The 19,080-nt window shown below is 33.3% G+C and overlaps 1 protein-coding gene across 1 annotated transcript in view; it reads right to left on the reverse strand.

Annotated features, from left to right (window-relative positions):
- ARID2 (AT-rich interaction domain 2) overlaps nucleotides 1-19,080 on the reverse strand; it is a 179,316-nt gene that overhangs the window by 57,647 nt on the left and 102,589 nt on the right. Inside the window, exons 6-11 of the mRNA XM_061129468.1 lie at nucleotides 16,196-16,263; nucleotides 5,399-5,465; nucleotides 5,052-5,302; nucleotides 4,631-4,727; nucleotides 4,326-4,535; nucleotides 3,376-3,543 (exon numbers count right to left, since the gene is read on the reverse strand). Coding sequence (XP_060985451.1) covers nucleotides 3,376-3,543; nucleotides 4,326-4,535; nucleotides 4,631-4,727; nucleotides 5,052-5,302; nucleotides 5,399-5,465; nucleotides 16,196-16,263 — 861 coding nt within the window. The remainder of the gene's footprint in view (nucleotides 1-3,375; nucleotides 3,544-4,325; nucleotides 4,536-4,630; nucleotides 4,728-5,051; nucleotides 5,303-5,398; nucleotides 5,466-16,195; nucleotides 16,264-19,080) is intronic.

The raw sequence follows: 19,080 nt of genomic DNA on the forward strand, positions 1-19,080 counted from the left end.
AGCCCACTGGGTGACTGATGCACCATAAAGTTGCAGAACCACTGTGCTAACACGACCTGAACAGATTAAGTTAAACAAGGTGCAACTAACTGAAGGAGCAGCAACTTTAATTTACACTCATATCTTATTAATATTTTTTGATAAGTTTTCAATAAACTTAAAAATAAATATCTATACTAACCGGGCAATAAATAATTTTACAAATCAAGTATTATTAATTCTTTGATTTCAACAAAACAAAGCAGAACTCAAATTTTCAGAAGATCATTAAATATAATTTTAATAATTTTTAGATAATTCTGAAAAATAATAATTTTAAGTTCTACTCTCAACTATTTATTGATATAAACTATATTTAATGATGTGAACTTAAATATATAAAAAGGAAAAACAGATAAAATTAATGCTGAAACTAATTGTAATTCTAGCAACAAAAAAAATACTCCGAGATACACTAGAGTAATACTTTCCAGAAAACTAGGGGAAAAAGTCTTGTCCATCTCATTAAGAGATGCACTTCCAATAATTGCTTCTTTTAATTATTTATAAAAGTTTGTAATATATTTACTATTGTTTTATGGACTGTTTATTATTAAACCTTGTAACAATAAAATAAATTTTTAACACTTAGGGCTTTATAATATAACAAAATTGAAAAACCTTAAAATTAAAATGTCTATGTAAATATTGACAGGGTGATGGATCTGAGTTCAAGGAGAAAGAGGGACAGTATAAAATTTCTAATATTAAGAATACGTGTTATTTTTTAAATGGATAATGTTACGTATCAAGATTCCACAGGATATAAAAAGTAAGTATCAATTTAACACATCACAAAAACACAGTATTTGCAGATAGATGAGAGAAAGTGAGCTTAAAGTTTAAAGATAATCATTCCATTAGAAAACAGTATTAAACAAATGATGGGGAGGAAAGCCAAGCTATAAGTGGTAACTAATCAAACAATTCAGAGTTGTCATTCATGATGAGCAAGTAATAAAGTGCTCACCAGCATAAAAATGAACTCTTTTAGGTTCCTAGAGGCCTATGCAAACTTCTATCAATGGCACTACATACACAAGAAACTGTCAATATTTAATTTTATTCATTTGCCAATGAGGATCAACTCTTAGACTGGGCGGTGGGTTCACTTGTTAAGGTCACAGGTCAGCAATAAGGCAAAAGGAGTTTTCATGAAAATTACCTCTGAATATTTTTCAAATGACCTATTATAGTTCAGCATATCACTGATAATTTATTGGTTTTACTCTGTTGAACAGTTTCCCTATGGCCCTCATTAACTTAATATTTTAAATTAATTTAAAAGTTTCTCCTTTGAGGATAAAAAACATACGCCCACTACCCACTTAACTAGCAGTAGGAACTGTTTCATTTCCTTTTCAAGGTTGAGAAACTATTAACATCTTTATCATCGATTCTCCAATACATATCAGCTCTTTAATATCTATTGCCTATGGGTGAAAACTCAGTAAAATCAGCAGTCAGAATTACCTATTTATTTCATGCCTTCTATTAAGTTAAATGCACATATGATACAACTCCATTATATGGCAGAGGGGCATAATGGAAATAAATAGGTGATACATATTACATACTTTGCATAGAGTATATAATTTTGATAATATGGGTTACAGTAGAAGAGAGGAAGAGAGACAGGGACCATGATTAAATGAGAGAACAAAATAGCTGGAGAGAGATGAGGAGGGTCCAAACTGAGTTATCAGTATGGGCAATCAAAAAATTATTTAGGAAGACTCAACAGAATTTGGTGATTAAATGAATGTAGTAGTTTAAGATTAAGGATAATGAGGTTTTTGTTTTGATAGTGGGAGAGGTTGAACATGATATGAATGTATTTCTAGGCTGAAGAAGCAACTAAAGAAAGAAAAGTTTAAGATACAGAAAAGAGGAGTTGGGAAAGACTGGTATTCAGACTACAAATAGTTAACATCTCTTCTTGAGACAAAGGAAAGAAGGAGAATGAATTTAAATGCTAGTAAGTTTGTGAGAGAAGGGGTAAGAAGTGGAAATTCATGCCACACAGCTCCCAGAGTAATATAAAGTGTTAAGATCAACTGAGAAAATGAGCATTCTTCATTAAAAAAAAGGGGGAAAGAGAATTATCTTGGGAATGGTGAGAAAGAAAGTGAAAAAAAGTGAAAGTGAAGTCGCTCAGTCCTGCCCGACTTTTTGTGACCCCATGGACTGTAGCCAACCAGGCTGTCCATGGGATTTTCCAGGCAAGAGTACCAGAGTGGGTTGCCATGGTGAGAAAGAAGGTGAGGTGAAAGATGGATTGTTTTTGTTAGGACAAATGAAAGTGGAGTGCAAAAAGGCTGAGTGCTAAAATATAAAATAATAACTCATAATGAGCCAGGAGAAAGCAGTCTAAGAACTGAAGGACAGGTTTGAAATCTAGTTAAAAATATTTGAATTAAATACAATTAACCCAAAGGAATCCTAGGAAGGGTGCATGCAATAGCATTTGGATACATGCACACAGGCTTCCCAGGTGGCTCAGTGGCAAAGAATTCACCTGCCCATTTAGAAGACCTGGGCTTGATCCCTGGCTCAGGAAGAGCCTCTGGAGAAGGAAACGGCAAAAACCCACTCCAGTATTCTTGCAAAGAGTTAGACACAACTTAGCAACTCAACAACACACACACACGTCTGATCATAAGCGCTGATTCTGAAGGGTTTGTTACAAGATTTAAAAATAATAGAGGTATTATGCTTCTGTATTCTGATAACCACCCGAGAGAACTATAAGGTAATATATGATTAACTTATTCCTGGTCTATCAATTTCTAATGACAAAAATCACAAACCCATTAGGGCACTTAATGCTCTCAACAGCTGTGAATAATATTTAATCCCTCACACTACTCTAAATCCTTTTCAACTTCATTTATTTATTATACTATTCCTCTTCTGTGCTCACCTTGATCCTGCTGCTCCTGGAATGTATAATATGTAAGAAATTAATGTACATACTCAATTCTCATTTGGCCAACTCTCGTCAAACATCAGTTCCCTGTACTGCATATTAAATTTATGTGCTGTGTGCTAAGTCACTTCAGCTGTGTTTGACTCTTTGCGACCCTATGGATCATAGCCTGTCAGGTTCCTCTGTCCATGGGATTCTCCAGGCAAGATTACTAGAGTGGGTTGCCATGCCCTCCTCCAAGGGATCTTCCCAACCCAGGGATCGAACGCACGTCTCTTTCGTCTCCTGCATTGGCAGGCAGCTTCTTTACCACTAGTGCCACATAGGAAGCCAATTTAAATTTATCCTTAGGATTAAATCTTATATACCAATAACCACACTGAAAAAGATCATACAAAGATACTAACCTGGGGCAGATGCTACATGGGTCTGCGTTTGGACTTGCTCTATAGCTTGTGGTCTAATTTCAGATAAAACTTGATGACTGGAACTTGGATGTTCGACGAGTTTCACTGCAGCCAGTGCATCTGGGCCAAACATCTGAATATCCATAGAAACCAGACACACTAACATGTCTAAAACAAATTAAAAACCAACAGTTGTTACTCAATAATTTTGTAAAACAATGACATCACTGAAAAATAGATGCTATATAAAACGCTGCTTCTCAAATGCCAGTTTATGAACCACTATACATCAGAATTATCTGTGGATCTTTAATTTTAGATTTTTAGGCTCAATCTCTGAAAACTGATTTGGAAGCTATGGGGTAGATGTTAGATTATCTTCATTTTTAAAAACATTCCCAAGTGATTTTGATGTGTAGCCAGATTTAGGAACCACTGATATGGAAACTACATCTTTATTTCTCAATACTTTTCAAGCCAAATCTTTATTAATTCTGAGTTTAGTATTTATATCAAAGAAATAAATAATTTGAATCACTGATGAAAATATTAATGTGACATGTTTTATTAAGTGTATTTAAAACTGACAACTCACTAAGAAGGTGAGTTCATTAACAGTACCACTACTAGCATTGACCACTTGAAACAGATGGTCCTGCTTCCTGGAGAGCAAGACACAGACATCTTGTTGATTTCAAACTCAATATATAGTTACAGAAATAAAGAGAAAAAATAAAGAACTGATAGCCACATGCACCCTGGTCTCTCTATGATAGAAGTTTTTTATTATCTAAAACAGGCAGAAAGAATAACACAAGTGTGTCTGAAAGGGTAATGATTCCTCAAAATAAAAAGTAAACCCCAAATATCAACTGTGATTTCTTTTACAGCACATTAAGTATTTTTCCTCAATAAAGAAAATTAATTTTTCTTTTTTGGTTTAGTCTTACCTATGCTCTTTTCTACTTTTGCAATTTTTGTGCAAGCTACATCTCCCATTTCTGTGAGCATATATAGCACCTCAAGTGTTGAGATTACGAGCAGCACATCAGGTAAAGTGAGATGACAAATGATCTCTCTGTATGAGTCCTGATCAACATATTCACAAATCAAAACACCATTATCTTCTGCTTTGCAAAGATTTCCCAAAATTTCCATGCCTGAAAAGCATACACACATAAACATGTATTTGTCTTTTAAAACATGATACAAAGCTTATGTACTTTTGACAGTGAGAACTTAAGTGAGCCCTTACCCCTCATCTTTAAAAATCTATCCCTTGACATTAGGCATTTTGTAACAGTATGAAACATCAGGTGAGTAGTTTTGAAATCAACAGGATCCAATAAAAGCTGAAAAAAAAGAAAGGACACTACTGTTGAGAGAGGCTTCATCCAATTTATATCCAAATGCATATTTCAAATTGAATAAAAATGAATAGAACATTGTATAATTTTAAAAATGTAATGACTGTGAAAATAGCTATCAATAAATCTGGAGCATCATTTCAAATATTTTTCTCCACACAACTGTGTAATACCACTTTAGGCAAAAACTATATGTAAGCATTTAATATTCTATAATTATAGCAAATATAATAATCCCACATCCTGAAGTTTTAAAGTAAATATTCTGCCAACTATAAAAATTGTTTTAAGGTTCTGTCACATGCTTACCTCAGCTGCAATATTTCCTAATGTGTCAAGGCCTAACTGCCTTAGAGATATAAAATGACTATGTGCAGAAAGTAATAGGAAACGGAGACAGGTACGATTAGCTGCCAAGAGCTTAACATTGCCCTCCTCAAAGGAAAGATTTCGCAAAATCACTGCAATCTGAAGTACCCGTTGTCCTTCAATATCATTAATGCCCAGCTTTCGAGGTGGATGAAATAAAGATTCCCAAATCCATTCTCCTGATGTACCTTCTACAACAAAAGAAAACATAGTTTACTTAAATTGATATTGTACTTATTATTATTGATATTTCAAATTTATTTAAAAATACTTCCTCATTGACTTACCATGAGACTTGTTTCTGTCAGATATGAGGTCACGTACTTCATTATCATCAACAATGTCTTTCCAAAACTGTAATGAGAAATTATTAAACTTAATTCTGACAATTTGAAATAACTACTCTATTAGTTTAAAAATAGTCACAACAGTTCTGCTATTTTCAGTTCATGTAGATATCATTATATTATATATACTTAGCTCTTCGACACAAATACTTGAATTTCTATAGTTCAAAGATATCATTTTGGCTGGGGGCCCAGAGATCCTAAAAGGTCTGTGAAAGAAATTAGCCCATCTCTATAAAGAATGGCATCTTTAAGTTCATTAACCTCTAACTAAAACTTGGCATTTCCTCAGCATTTTCTTCAACTCTGAATGTTAGAAAACAAACCACAATGGTAATAGAAATTCTTCTGACACTGCCATCAATGTGAACCACAGATCACTTCATAGCTATGGAAAATATCTAGAAATGGTATTTATGCTCATTAGTACTCAAAAATTATGAGTCATTAATTCCATTAATAAACTGCACACAGAAACAGTATTTCTATTTACAGGCTCCTAAGACATAACTGGCTAGCTACTGAGTAAATCTACATCTAGAAGAATATAAAAAAGCAAGTAGTGGAGCATTTGTGTTTACAGATTTGTAACCCAGATATTTAGGTTGTGTTTCAGTACTCCATTTCTACAAATTATTTTTTGATCCTTATGAGAGAGGGAATAAGTCAAAATCCACTGCTTAATCTTTTTCAGGCTAAGAAACAAACACCTTTATATTGATAAATCTATACAAAATGAATTTTAGTTTTAACTTTTATATGCCATTTAGCTCTATTATCTTATTACTTCTGTACTAATAAAGAAGCACATGGGCTATTAGTTCACTACTTATTCCTAAATATTCTGATGTGTATTTCAAAATAACTATTTCAGTTTGAGGAATTCATAACCTGAGAAAAAGTCCACAAACAAAATGACTTAATGCAAAAAAACTCAAGATAAAAAAAATGTTTGGTAACAATAAAAAAGAAATAAGCATATAAAGGAAGAAGACAATGTTCAATAACCAAGAAAAAAGGGCCACAGGAAACTCAAATAATAAAGATATCAGACAGGAATTTTAAATGACCATGGAAAAAAAAGAAATAAAAGATAAGACTGAAGTTTGGCATATAAGCAGAAACTTTAAGAAATAGATAAACAGAAATTCTAGAACTGAAAACAAGAATTGAATGGACATATTTAATGAATGATTAGATTCAACTCAAATAAGAATTAGTGACTGGAAAAGATGGCAGGATAAAATATCAAGTTAGAAGCATGAAAAGACAAAAAGGATGAACAGAATAAAATCATTCAAGAAATATACAGTGAAAAGTTCTAACACAGAATTAATTGAAGTTCCTGTGGAAAAATAGGAAGAATGGGAAAAACAGTATTTGAAAAGACAGGGCCAAGAAATTTTCTAAATCAATTGAAAGATGCCAAGCCACAGACTTAAGAAACACTCAAAACTCTAAGGAAAGATAAAATGTGGAGAAGCATCATAAAAAAATTCATGAAAAGCAAAGATGAAGGAAAAATCTTAAATGCAAATGAGGGAAAAGGAACAGATAACCTTGAAAAAGACAACTAAAGACAACTAAAGTGACAACTAAAGACAACTAAAATTACAGGAAACTTTGTAAAAGAAATCATGGAAGCCAGAAGACTGGGATATTTTCAAAGTCACGTACGTAAACATGTGGCAAAGTATTACAGAAACTTTACACAGTGAAACTGCTCTTCAACATAAAAGCTGAAATAAAGACATTTTCTGACAAATGAAAACAGAAAAATGTCATCTGCAAACCCACACTGGGGGAAAAAATGCATGAAAAGGTAAGACGTGATTTGAATAAAAATAAACGCTGAATAAATAAAATACTTTAAAAAGTCTTATGGGTAAAAATAAACATAAAATTAAAATCTATGAAAAATGCTTGGAAGAAAATTTTGTTCAGGTCATAACGGTACTGCAGTAGTCATCCCATCATAAACCAATATGTATAAAACAAGTGTGTTTAAAAGAAACTGGACAAGAAAGCAATGTAAAACTGTAATCACTGAAATATGATAGGCAAACGAGGTGAGCCTAATGACTGCCCCACACATTTACATAGACACTCTTTCTACATAAAGGAACGGAGATAATAAACCCAAAAGATCATAGCAATTACTAAACTGAGAAGATAAATTCTCTCCCGCTCGGCTCCCCCATATACATACATATGCGTGTATACACAGACACACCCACCCATATACCCAGCTAATTGAGCTCCAAATAAGTCCACCCTTTAAGAATAAAGATAAAACTAGTGCTGTGATGGTTAGATAGCATCACTGACTCAGTGGACATGAGTTTGAGCAAATTCTGGGAGACAGTGAAAGACAGAGCAGCCAGTTATGCTGCAGTTCAGGGGGTCACAAAGAGTCAGACATGACTTAACAATTGAGCAAGTCCTGAATTTGTCATAACAAATACCCATATATTAATTAAAAGTATACCAGAACAATGTTCAACATTCGTCAAAGACACCAAAAACTAGACACTAAACAATGCAGTATTTCAATATCTATATCTAATTGAAAAATGACAATATGTACAAAGGAAGTATGGGCTTCCCAGGTGTTGTGTGGTAAAGAATCTGCATGCCAGTGTAGGAAACGTGAGATGCAGGTTTGTCCCTTTGTTGGAAAGATCAGCTAGGGTAGAAAATGGAAACCCTGTATTCTTGCCTAGAAAATTCCATGGACAGAGGAGCCTGGTAGGCTACAGTCAATGGGGTTACAAAGAGTCGGACATGACTGAACAACTGAGCACACACACAAAGGAAGTAGGAAACATGACACGTAACTAAGGCAAATGTGTTTTAACAAAAAAAAGACCCAGAAATAATAAGGAAAGTTAAGTCCCTCAGCCATGCGCAACTCTTTGCAACCCCATGGACTGTAGCCCACCAGGCTCCTCCGTCCATGGGATTCTCCAGGCAAGAATACTGGAGTGGGTTGCCACCAGGTCTCCCACATTGTAGGTAGACACTTTAACCTCTGAGCCCCCCAAAATAATAAAACTAGGAGATAAAAACTTTCAAACAACTATCATTAAATATGCTCAACAACTTAAAGGAAAATTTGAACATAATTAAGGGAAATGTGGGACAATATAAAAAAGTCAAATGGAATGTCGCTGAAAAACAATATCTGAAATAAAAAAATATGATTAGATGGGCTTAATTAGAAAACAGAAAAAAAAATAACAATAGAAACTATCCATACACAGAAAACGAAAAGGCCTTAAATCAAGGAACAGAGCCACAGTGGCTTGTAGAACAGTTCCTAAAAGGCAGGAGGGGAAATAAAAAAAATTGAACAAATAATTGCCAAAAGCATTCCAAATTTCATGAAAAAGAAAAAAAAAGTTAAATAAACCCAAGCAAAAATAATATTCCTAAATGTACATGCCACTAAAAATTGGAGTTCAAAATACATGAAGCAAAAACTGACAGAACCGATAGGAGATACAAACACTGACAGGGCGTACAAATAGTTGATGATTTCAACACTCAACTCTCAAGAAATCATAGAACAGTTATATAGAAAAACATCAATGATACAGAAATATTGAACAACACTGTCAACACTCTTTACTTAATTGTTATCAACAAATATTACATCCAAAAAACATTCTTTTCAAGTGTGCATAAAACATTCACCAGAAAGAATGTTCTGAACTATAAATGAAAGAATGTAGGCTGAACTATAAAACAAGTCTTGATTAAAAAAGAATGAAATCATATGGGATGTTCTCTGACAAAATGGAATGCAATTAAAAAGCAGTAATAATAATGACAGTAAATGATAACAATAAAAGGTAGTTTGAAAACAGAAATAAAACATTTCTATATAACTCATGAGTCAAAGAAGAAATCACAAGGGAAATAAATACAATGAACTAAATGATAATGACAACATAAAAATTGTGGGAAAATATTTAAAGTTGTTTATAGAGGTAATTGACAGCTTTATATATTGATACAAGATAAAAAATCTAAAATCAATGGTCTAAGATTCTATTTAAGAAACCTGAAAAAGCATCATTGCCCAACAAAAGTTGTATATAAATAATGAGGTAAGTACTAATTTATTAAATTGTTACTATTAGTCACTAAAATTAGTAAGGATTAAAATATTGCTAATATGATCAATAAGAAAACAGAATAAGTATATATAAAATCTATGTGGGCACAATAGTGAAAAATAAACAATACTCAGTCCAATCAATTTAAAAAAAGTAAGAAAGGTGAAGTACAGAAAAGAAAACCAAACAGGCAAGACATTTAGAAACCTATTCAGAATATGGTAAATTTAAACATAATTATGTATCAAAATTATACTTAAAGTAGATGGAATAAGTACACTAATTTTAAAATCAAAGTTTTTCCAACTAAGAGGTAAAAGGTCCAGTGAAAGTGTCAGTTACTCAGTTGTATCCAACTCTTTGTGACCCACATGGACTGTAGCCCGCCAGGCCTCCTCTGTCCATGGAATTCTCTAGGCAAGAATACTAGAGTGGGTAGCTATTCCCTTCACCAGGGGATCTTCCCGACCCAGGGATCAAACCCAGGTCTCCTATATTGAAGGCAGATTCTTTACTGTCTCAGCCACCAGGGAAGCAAAAAAAAAAAAAAAAAAAGCCCAAATATATGTTATTTACCAAAAAAACTGATCTAAAATATAAAGATAAAAAAGGCTGAATATAAAGTAAGAACATATAAATATCAACCAAAAGGAAATTGATACACACACACACACACAGTTGTATTAATATCTGATGCTAAAGCTGAAGCTCCAATATTTTGGCCACCTGATGCAAACAGCCAATTCACTGGAAAAGATTCTGATGCTGGGAAAGATTGAGAGCAAGAGGATAAAGGGGTGACAGAGGATAAGATGGTTGGATGGCATCACTGACTCAACGGACATGAGTCTGAGCAAACTCAGGGAGATAGTGAAAGACAGGGAACCCAGGCGTGCTGCACTTCATGGAGCTGCAGATAGTAAGATATGACTTGAGACTGAACAACAACAACAACATCAGACCAAAAAAGAAAGGGAGAAAAAAGGAAAAAGGAGACTTAACTGTAAAAAGGAGACTTTATAATATGTTCAATTAACTAGTGTGCACTAAATAATGTATTCTCAAAATATTAAAATACTATCTTTATAGAACTATAAAGATAAAGAAATACATCCTCAATCAAAACATGTGCTTTTAAACACATTTCTCTTCATGAATAAAGAAATAAACAGGTGAAACAGTCAGTATTGGTGTGGAAATACAAATATCATGATTGTGTTGCCAGAATCAAAGAGGTTGTTGTTCAGTTGCTAGGTCATGTTTGACTCTCTGCAACACCATGGACTGCAGCATGTCAGGCCTCACTGTTCTTCACCATCTCCTGGAGTTGCTCAAACTCATGTCCATTAAGTCAGTGATGCTAACTAACCATCTCACCCTCTTCCACCCTCTTCTCCTTTTGCCGTCAGTTTTCCCAGTATCAGGGTCTTTTCCAATGAATAGGCTCTTCACATCAAGTGGCCAAAGTACTGGAGCTTCAGTTTCAACATCAGACCTTCCAATGAATAATCAGAATTTATTTCCTTTAGGATTGACTGGTATGATCTTGCTGTCCACAGGACTCTCAAGAATCTTCCCCAGCACCACAATTTGAAAGCATCAATTTTGTGGCACTCAGCCTTCTTTATGGTCCAACTCTCACATCTGCACATGACTACTGAAAAAACCATGGCCTTGACTATATGCACCTTTCTCAGTAAGCAAAGTAATGTCTTTGCTTTTTAATATAGTAGGTAGGTTTGTCATAGCTTTTCTTCCAAGAAGCAAGCATTTTTTAATTTCACGGCTGCAGTCACCATCTGCAGTGATTTTGGAACCCAAGAAAATAAAATCTGACACTGCTTCCAGTTTCTTCCCCTTCTATTTGCCATGAAGTGATGGGACTGGATCCCACGATCTTCATTTTTTGAATGTTGAATTTTAAGCCAGCTTTTTCACCCTCCTCTTTCATCTTCATCAAGAAGCTCTTTAGTTTCTCTTTACTTTCTGCCATTAGAGTGGTATCATCTGTATATCTGATGTTGTTACTTCCCCCAGCAATCTTGATTCCAGCTTGTAATTCACTCAACCTGGCATTTCACATGATGTACTCTGCATATAAGTTAAGTAAGCAGGATGACGATATAGAACCTTGTCATACTCCACTCCCAAGATTCATACATCCATGAACCTTGTCCTACTAGTTCAACAGTTTTGATTTGAACCAGTCAATTGTTCCAAGTCCGGTTCTAACTACTGCTTCTTGACCTGCACACAGGCTTTTCAGTAGACAGGTAAGGTGGTCTGGTACTGTTATCTCTTTAAGAATATTCCACAATCAAACTGGGTGCTTTTAACATATTTATCTTCATAAATGAAGAAATAAACAGATGAAACAGCCAGTATTGCCCTGGAAATATAAATATCAGATGCTGTTGCCATAATTCAAAAAGATACATGTACCCCAATGCTCACTGGAGCAGCATTTACAATAACAAAGACATGGAAGCAACCTAAATGTCCGTCAACAAAGGATGCATAAATAGATGGTATACACACACACAGGAATATTACTCCGCCATAAAAAAGAATGAAATGTCATTTGCAGCAACATAGCTGGACCTATAGATTATCATACTAAGTGACGTAAGACAAAGACATATCATATGGTATTGCTTATATGTGGTATCTTAAAAAAAAATGGTGCAGATGAACATATTTACAAAACACAGTCACAAATATAGACAACAAACTTATGGTTACCAACGTTACAAGCAGGGTGAAGGGGATAAATTAGTTGACTGGGATTAATGTATACACACTATTATTTTTATGTATTTTGATAAAATATATAATTAATAAGGACCTACTGAATAGCACAGGGAATTCTACTCAATATTCTGTAATAACCTATATGAGAAAAGAATGTAAAAAAGAATGGATACATGTATATGTAAAAATGATTCGCTCAACTATACACCTAAAACTAACATAACACTGTAAATCAACTATACTCCAATAAAAAAAAATTTTTTTTAATGATTAACTGTATTGGCTTGAGTGACTTATGTAGACACTTACACCTAACAACTTCAGAATACAGGTCATACATTGGAGATATTGCAGGTTCAGTTTCAGACCACCACGATAAACTAAATATCATAAAAAAGTGAGTCAACCCAAACAAACATTTTGGTTTCCCAGTGCCTATATTTATGTTTATACTTTACTATAGTCTATTAAGTGTACAATAGCATTATGCTCAAAAAAAGTGGCAGTCAGTCAGTTCAGTCACTCAGTTGTGTCCAACTCTTTGCAACCCCATGGACTGCAGCACGCCAGGCCTCCCTGTCCATCACCAGCTCCCGGAGTTTACCCAAACTCAGGTCCACTGAGTCAGTGATGCCATTCAACCATCTTATCCTCTCGACCCCTTCTCCTCCCGCCTTCAATCTTTCCCAGCATCAGGGTCTTTTACAATGAGTCAGTTCTTCGCATTAGGTGGCCAAAGTATTGGAGTTTCAGCTTCAGCATCAGTCCTTCCAAAGAATATTCAGGACTGATTTCCTTTAGAATGGACGGGTTGGATCTCCTTTGATTAGGAAATAATGCTAAAAAACAAAAGGCTAACCATCATCTGAACCTTCAGTAAGTCATAGTAGCAAAATCAAAGATCATACATGACCAAAACTACTATAATAATGGATTAGCCAAAAAGTCCCTTCAGTTTTTAAGTAAAAATAAAAGACACATTTTTCATTTTTACCATGAACTTTATTGAACAACATATTTACCATTTTGTTCTACTAAATTCTGTCACTTTTCAGGTAATTGCATAATTGCATCTTCTCAAAACTTTTTATCTTTTTTGAGCAAAGAACTGTTCCAGGTGCCTTTTACAGTCTTTGAGGAAACTTTTCCACTGGAGAAATTTTTTCCATTAAGGGAATCTGTAAAGACGGAAATAAATGGAAATCCAAAGGTGCAATGTCTGATGAATATGGCAGATGAATTAATGTCCTAGCCAAGCTATAACAGTTTTTGCCTGGTTATCAAAGAAACACATGTTCTTGCATTATCCAGATGGAAGATTTTGTGTTTTCTGTTGACTAATCTGGACAATTTTTGTGAAGTGCTGCTTTCCGTTGGTCTAATTGAGTAGTACTTGTTAGAATCAATAGTTTGGTTTTCCAAAAGGAGCTGATAATAGAGGTCTCCCTTCCAATCCCAGCATATACACAACATAACCTTCTCTTGATGAAGACCAGTCTTTCATATAGTTGGTGGTGGTTCATTTTGCTTTGCCCCACATTCTCTTCTGTTCCACATTATTTTGCCATATTCACTTTTCATCACCTGTGACAACGTGCTTTAAAAATGGAATGTTTTCATTATATTTAAGCAGAAAATCGCATCCAGAAATATTGCCAAGAAGATTTTATTCACTTAACTAATGAAAACAACCAAGCTGGTGCAAATGACTTTCAATGCTTGATTTAGATCTTTTGAGTATGTCGGCTATTTCCCGCATGGTATAGCACTGACTGTTCTCAATTAATGTCTTGATTTGATCGCTATCAACTTCAAATGGTCTACCCAACTAAGGAACATCGCCCAGTGAGAAATCTGTAGAAGGAAACTTCACGAACCACTTCTAACATGTTCAGTTAGTACATTGCACAAATCTTTTTTTGTGTTTCTGTTGCATTTTTACCTTTCTTGAAGTAATAAAGCATCACATGCCAAAAATGTTGGTTTTCTCTTCCATCTTCAATATTAAAATGGTTATACAAAAATTCACCAGTTTTGTTAAGCTTTCTTTAATGCATGCCAATATGACAGCTGTCACAATACAATCTACCAAAATTGTTTCAAACAAAGTTAAAGACAACTAAGCATTACTAGAGCCACTCTACAGAAAAAAACAAAATGAATCTTTTGGCAAACCCAATAAGAAAAAAAATAATTAAAAAGTTTGAAATAATGAGAGAATTATCAAAATGGGCAGACACATGAAATGAACATGCTGTTGGAAAAATGGCATTGATAAACTTATTCAACACAGGGTTGCCACAAACCTTCAAGGTGTAAAACTGTATCTGCAAAGTACAATGATGAATGCTAAGCTACAAAGTAATGGGTGAAAACATTTCAAAGATTAAAAACTAAGCAGAACAGTCTCTCTAAACATACTGAAATTCAGTTAGATATTAGTAAAAAAAAGGAAATTAGGAAGTTTTTCATACATTTTTGGAAATTAAGAAAATTTCCGTCTAAATAATCCATTTTCTTAAAGAGAAAAACATGGACATTAGAAGATATTTTAAAATGAGTTATAATAATGATATGAAATTATCAATATTGGAAGTACAAAGTTAAAGTGTGCTTGGATGGAATTTTATGACTTTAAATATATATATTAGAAAAAAATAGAAACAAAAATCAGTAACTCCAAGCACCAGCTCAAGAAACTAGAAAAAGTGAAGAGAATTAAACCCAAAGAATACAATATTCTACAGTATGTAGAATAAAATATAAATACCAGAAATCAATGAAAATATATAACAGACGTGATCATCTGTTCATCTTCAACATATTTGTGTCTTCTTGATTTCATGTGATTAGTGACTATACTGACAACCTCTATCCTCATTGTGACTGCATGTGTTACTTTAATATACTTTTTTTGTGCTTGTTTACTGACCAGTTTTCTAATTACTGACCAGTTTTCTAGAGTTAAAGAAATTATCTGCCTAACTTAAATCAAGAGGGTTGACTTTCAGTGGATGGGGTAATATAGAACTTTGGGTTAGCTTGTAAAGCTGGGAATTAAAAAAGCAGCTCTATATCATGGTGAGAAATTTGAAGGTTTAATACCCTCAAAGAAACGGAGACAAAAGGGACTGTCTTGAGCTTTGAGCTAAAAACAATCCATAATGTATTTCACCACTAGCTTGCTTCACAATTCCCATGACTATGTTTTTACTATCAGAGTAATCAGAAAAATCTCCAATAAAAAAATTAATATAAAGTCATTCTGATCAATATTTCAAGTGACTGGCAAAAGCAACAGAGAAAGGAAGAAATTGTGGTTCATTGTGCTTTGCCCCACATTCTCTTTTGTACAGCCAATCTGCACAAAAATCCTACATAAATATATCTGTTGAAATTGATAAACCAACATTAAAAAACACAAAGGAATAATTCACCATGAGCCAGCGTTAGTAGAATCAGAGTCACAGGAGGCTTAGATATTAGCACTATCAAGTATGTGTTTGTATATACACAGATTTGAGAATTTCTAGAAATTAAAACACAGTCACTATAATTAAACTTAACAAAAAAAATCAAGTGGCATATTACACAGCTGAAGAATGAGTAAGTAAACTGAAAAATAATCTTAAGCAAATTACCCAAACTGCTACTTAGTCTGAGTATCCTCAGATTTATTGCTTCTGTTACATATTTATCATTCTCAGATATCAATATATGATAAAATGAAAACTTCATTTGTTTATTAGCTATTCTAAAATATATTTTACTCAGCTTAATCACAGTTCTTATATTAAATTAACTGACCTTTGGCCCTTGGCTACATATAATGCAATGGCTCAATATTTTAATTTACATGAATTACCTTAACAAAATCTCTATCAGTCTTCTCCTTCCATTCTTCTCCAAATACAGTAGAAAAGGATCCTAAAGCTAAAAGAATAAATAGCGTATTCAGTAATATGAAATTACTTCTTTCACTTAGTTCCTGAATAGGTAGGTTTGGACAAACAGTAAAAATACACCTTAAGATACCTTGTTCATTAAAAATTGCTTCATAATAAATGATAGAAAGTCATGATAACTTCTCTTGAAATACAGTTTTTCAAATTACAGAATTTAAAGAAAGTTTTTATCACAATCTAAAAACACACAACTGGCTTTCATAACAGTTAGACAATAATAATTACCCTGCATTAGTTATCATTTGTAGAAGAAAAAATATTAAAAAGTCAAACTGATGCTATTACTACTAGGTTCCCAAACTTTTATAATCTTAAATATTCATTCATTTCAAAGATAATTATATAATTTATATTTGAAATATTAATGGGCAAGGCATTCTTTAGGAATAAATCTTTAGAAAACATTCTAAGTCATATAGCTGATTTATATTTCTTGATAAAGTTGCTTTAGGAGGAAACTTAAACCATCTATTTTCAAAAGCTTCTTCTTAATAACACACTACCCCCCGCCTCGCACAACAAAGGTTGAGGTATACAGATACATGTTACACTGTTTTTTTTCATCTCTATTGTTGCTAACTCCCTTTGTCAGCTATGGGACTGGACAGTAACGTCATATAATACAAGTTTCTAAACTGTGACACAATAGGCATCTCCCTTTAAAAACCAGGTAAGTACTTTCATCAACGATCTATAATTATCTGTATTCTATAATGAAAGCTACTGGTTTTCAAATGAAGAAGAAAACTACATAGTGGCAACTGTTAACAGAAAAACTAGCTTTATGAATTTGATTCTTCAAAAAAATAAAAGTAAGCCTTCTTAATGGATGTGTTAATAACAAGGATAACATGTATCTATTTTCTGTTGTAAAAGATTTACTGAATGTTTGTAGTCTTTTTACACCTTTAATTACAGACCTAATATTTACTTACTATTGTGTGTGTCAGTCACCGAGTCATCTCCTACTCTTTGAGCCCCCATGGACTGTAGCCTGCCAGGTTCCACTGTCCATGGGATTCTCCAAGCAAGAATACTGGAGTGGGTTGCCATTCCCTTCTCCAGGGGATCTTCCCGACCCAGGGATTGAAACCGGGTCTCCTGCATTTATTACAGGCAGATTATCTACCATCTGAGCCACCAGGGAAGCCAAGTAATATTTACATACTACATAAAATAAAATTTGTAAAATACTTAGGTAAGAATAAGACTTTTCATTGAAAAAAATATTAAAAAAGCATGAGGAATGGAAACAGTTTAACATTATATTGATATTAGAATCATGAGAACATGATATAAAGGGTAGATGTGAAGTTTTTAATAAATAAATTTAACTATAGTGACCTAAAGAAGAGTTTCATCAAATGTATACATCTATAGCAGCTAAATCAGAAAAATTAAGTCCATACACTTCTAAAGAAAGACAAGATTTTGTTTGTCCTGAAGAAAACCTTACAAAGAAAAACTCCATGGAAAAAGAACACCGAATGCAAATATAAGAAGGAAAAATTAAATTTTTGTCACATGGAATTTTTATTATACTTCTTCAAACACAAATCATGTGTAAACATCCCACACATTCAAAAGAAGTGGCATATATATTTTCTCTCAATTAAAACTCCATGCCTAAAAAAATTCAAAACCTCTCAAGAGCCTAATGAAATATATACATAATCATACATACCCTTAATATTTTCATAATGTAAAACCACTCTTTTAAAAGTATATGGTCTTCATAAAGTCCCTATATACTCTGGAACTCTAAATTCTGACTATTGAAATAAAAGAAATATTCCTCAAATAGCACTTGCTAATATTAATTATTAATGATTGTTACTCTACATAACAATTTAGTCTGAGATAAATAAACGTGCTAAAGAATGTCACACTTCAGCACATTAAAACTGGCAAACTCAGTTTATCACATATATACAAATGAAATCCTTATCCAATGATTAAACAGTAAGAATTCACCAAAATTATCACTGTCTGAGAATATTTATTCTTTTTAAAAACTTCATTTTAAGATTTCTCAAAATGAACCAATTTTAAACTCCATTCTGTTTTAAATGCTGAAAAATGTCTTTAAAAGATCAAGATGAAATATTAGGAAGCAAAGAACATAAAAGTGAGGTGGAAATCCACAAAAGTTAGATCTTCACAGTTATAATACAAACTGATTAATTGCTGATCTTTGTTCCTCCTCCATGTAACCAAGAATAGTTTCAGAAGTTTAAGAAACTAATTTCACCTTAGTCTAATTTCAAAATGTCTTCATATAAAATAAATACATGTCAGATTTTAAGGAACCCTACTTAGGGAATTCCCTGGCAGTCCAGTGGTTAGGACTCTGTTCTCACTGTTGAGGGCCTGGGTTCAATCCCTGGTTGGAGAACTGAGACCCCATGAACTGCGGGACATGGCCAAAAACAAAAACAAGAAAAAGAATCCAATTTAGATAATCCCAAATAAAAGTATGCTTGAAAATTACAGAAAAATAAACTCATTTGCAAACATGCTCCTATTTAAAGATAAAAACAAAAATACTCATATACCTATGAAATATTACAAGATATTTGCAGACTATTCTGTATAATTTCCTATATGATAAAATAATTTCAAAATGGATCAATACCTTAATCTATTAATAGAATAAACTTCTGGCAAAAGAAGTTACAATGGTGTTGGGGTAGAAGGAGGATTGAGAAGCAAGAAGAAACTTTCTATCAATAATATTCAGATGACAGATATTTTAAAAGGAGAAACTATGAGCAGGAAAAAATTT

This window comes from Dama dama, chromosome 3 (assembly GCF_033118175.1).
Source record: "Dama dama isolate Ldn47 chromosome 3, ASM3311817v1, whole genome shotgun sequence".
NCBI lineage: Eukaryota > Metazoa > Chordata > Mammalia > Artiodactyla > Cervidae > Dama > Dama dama.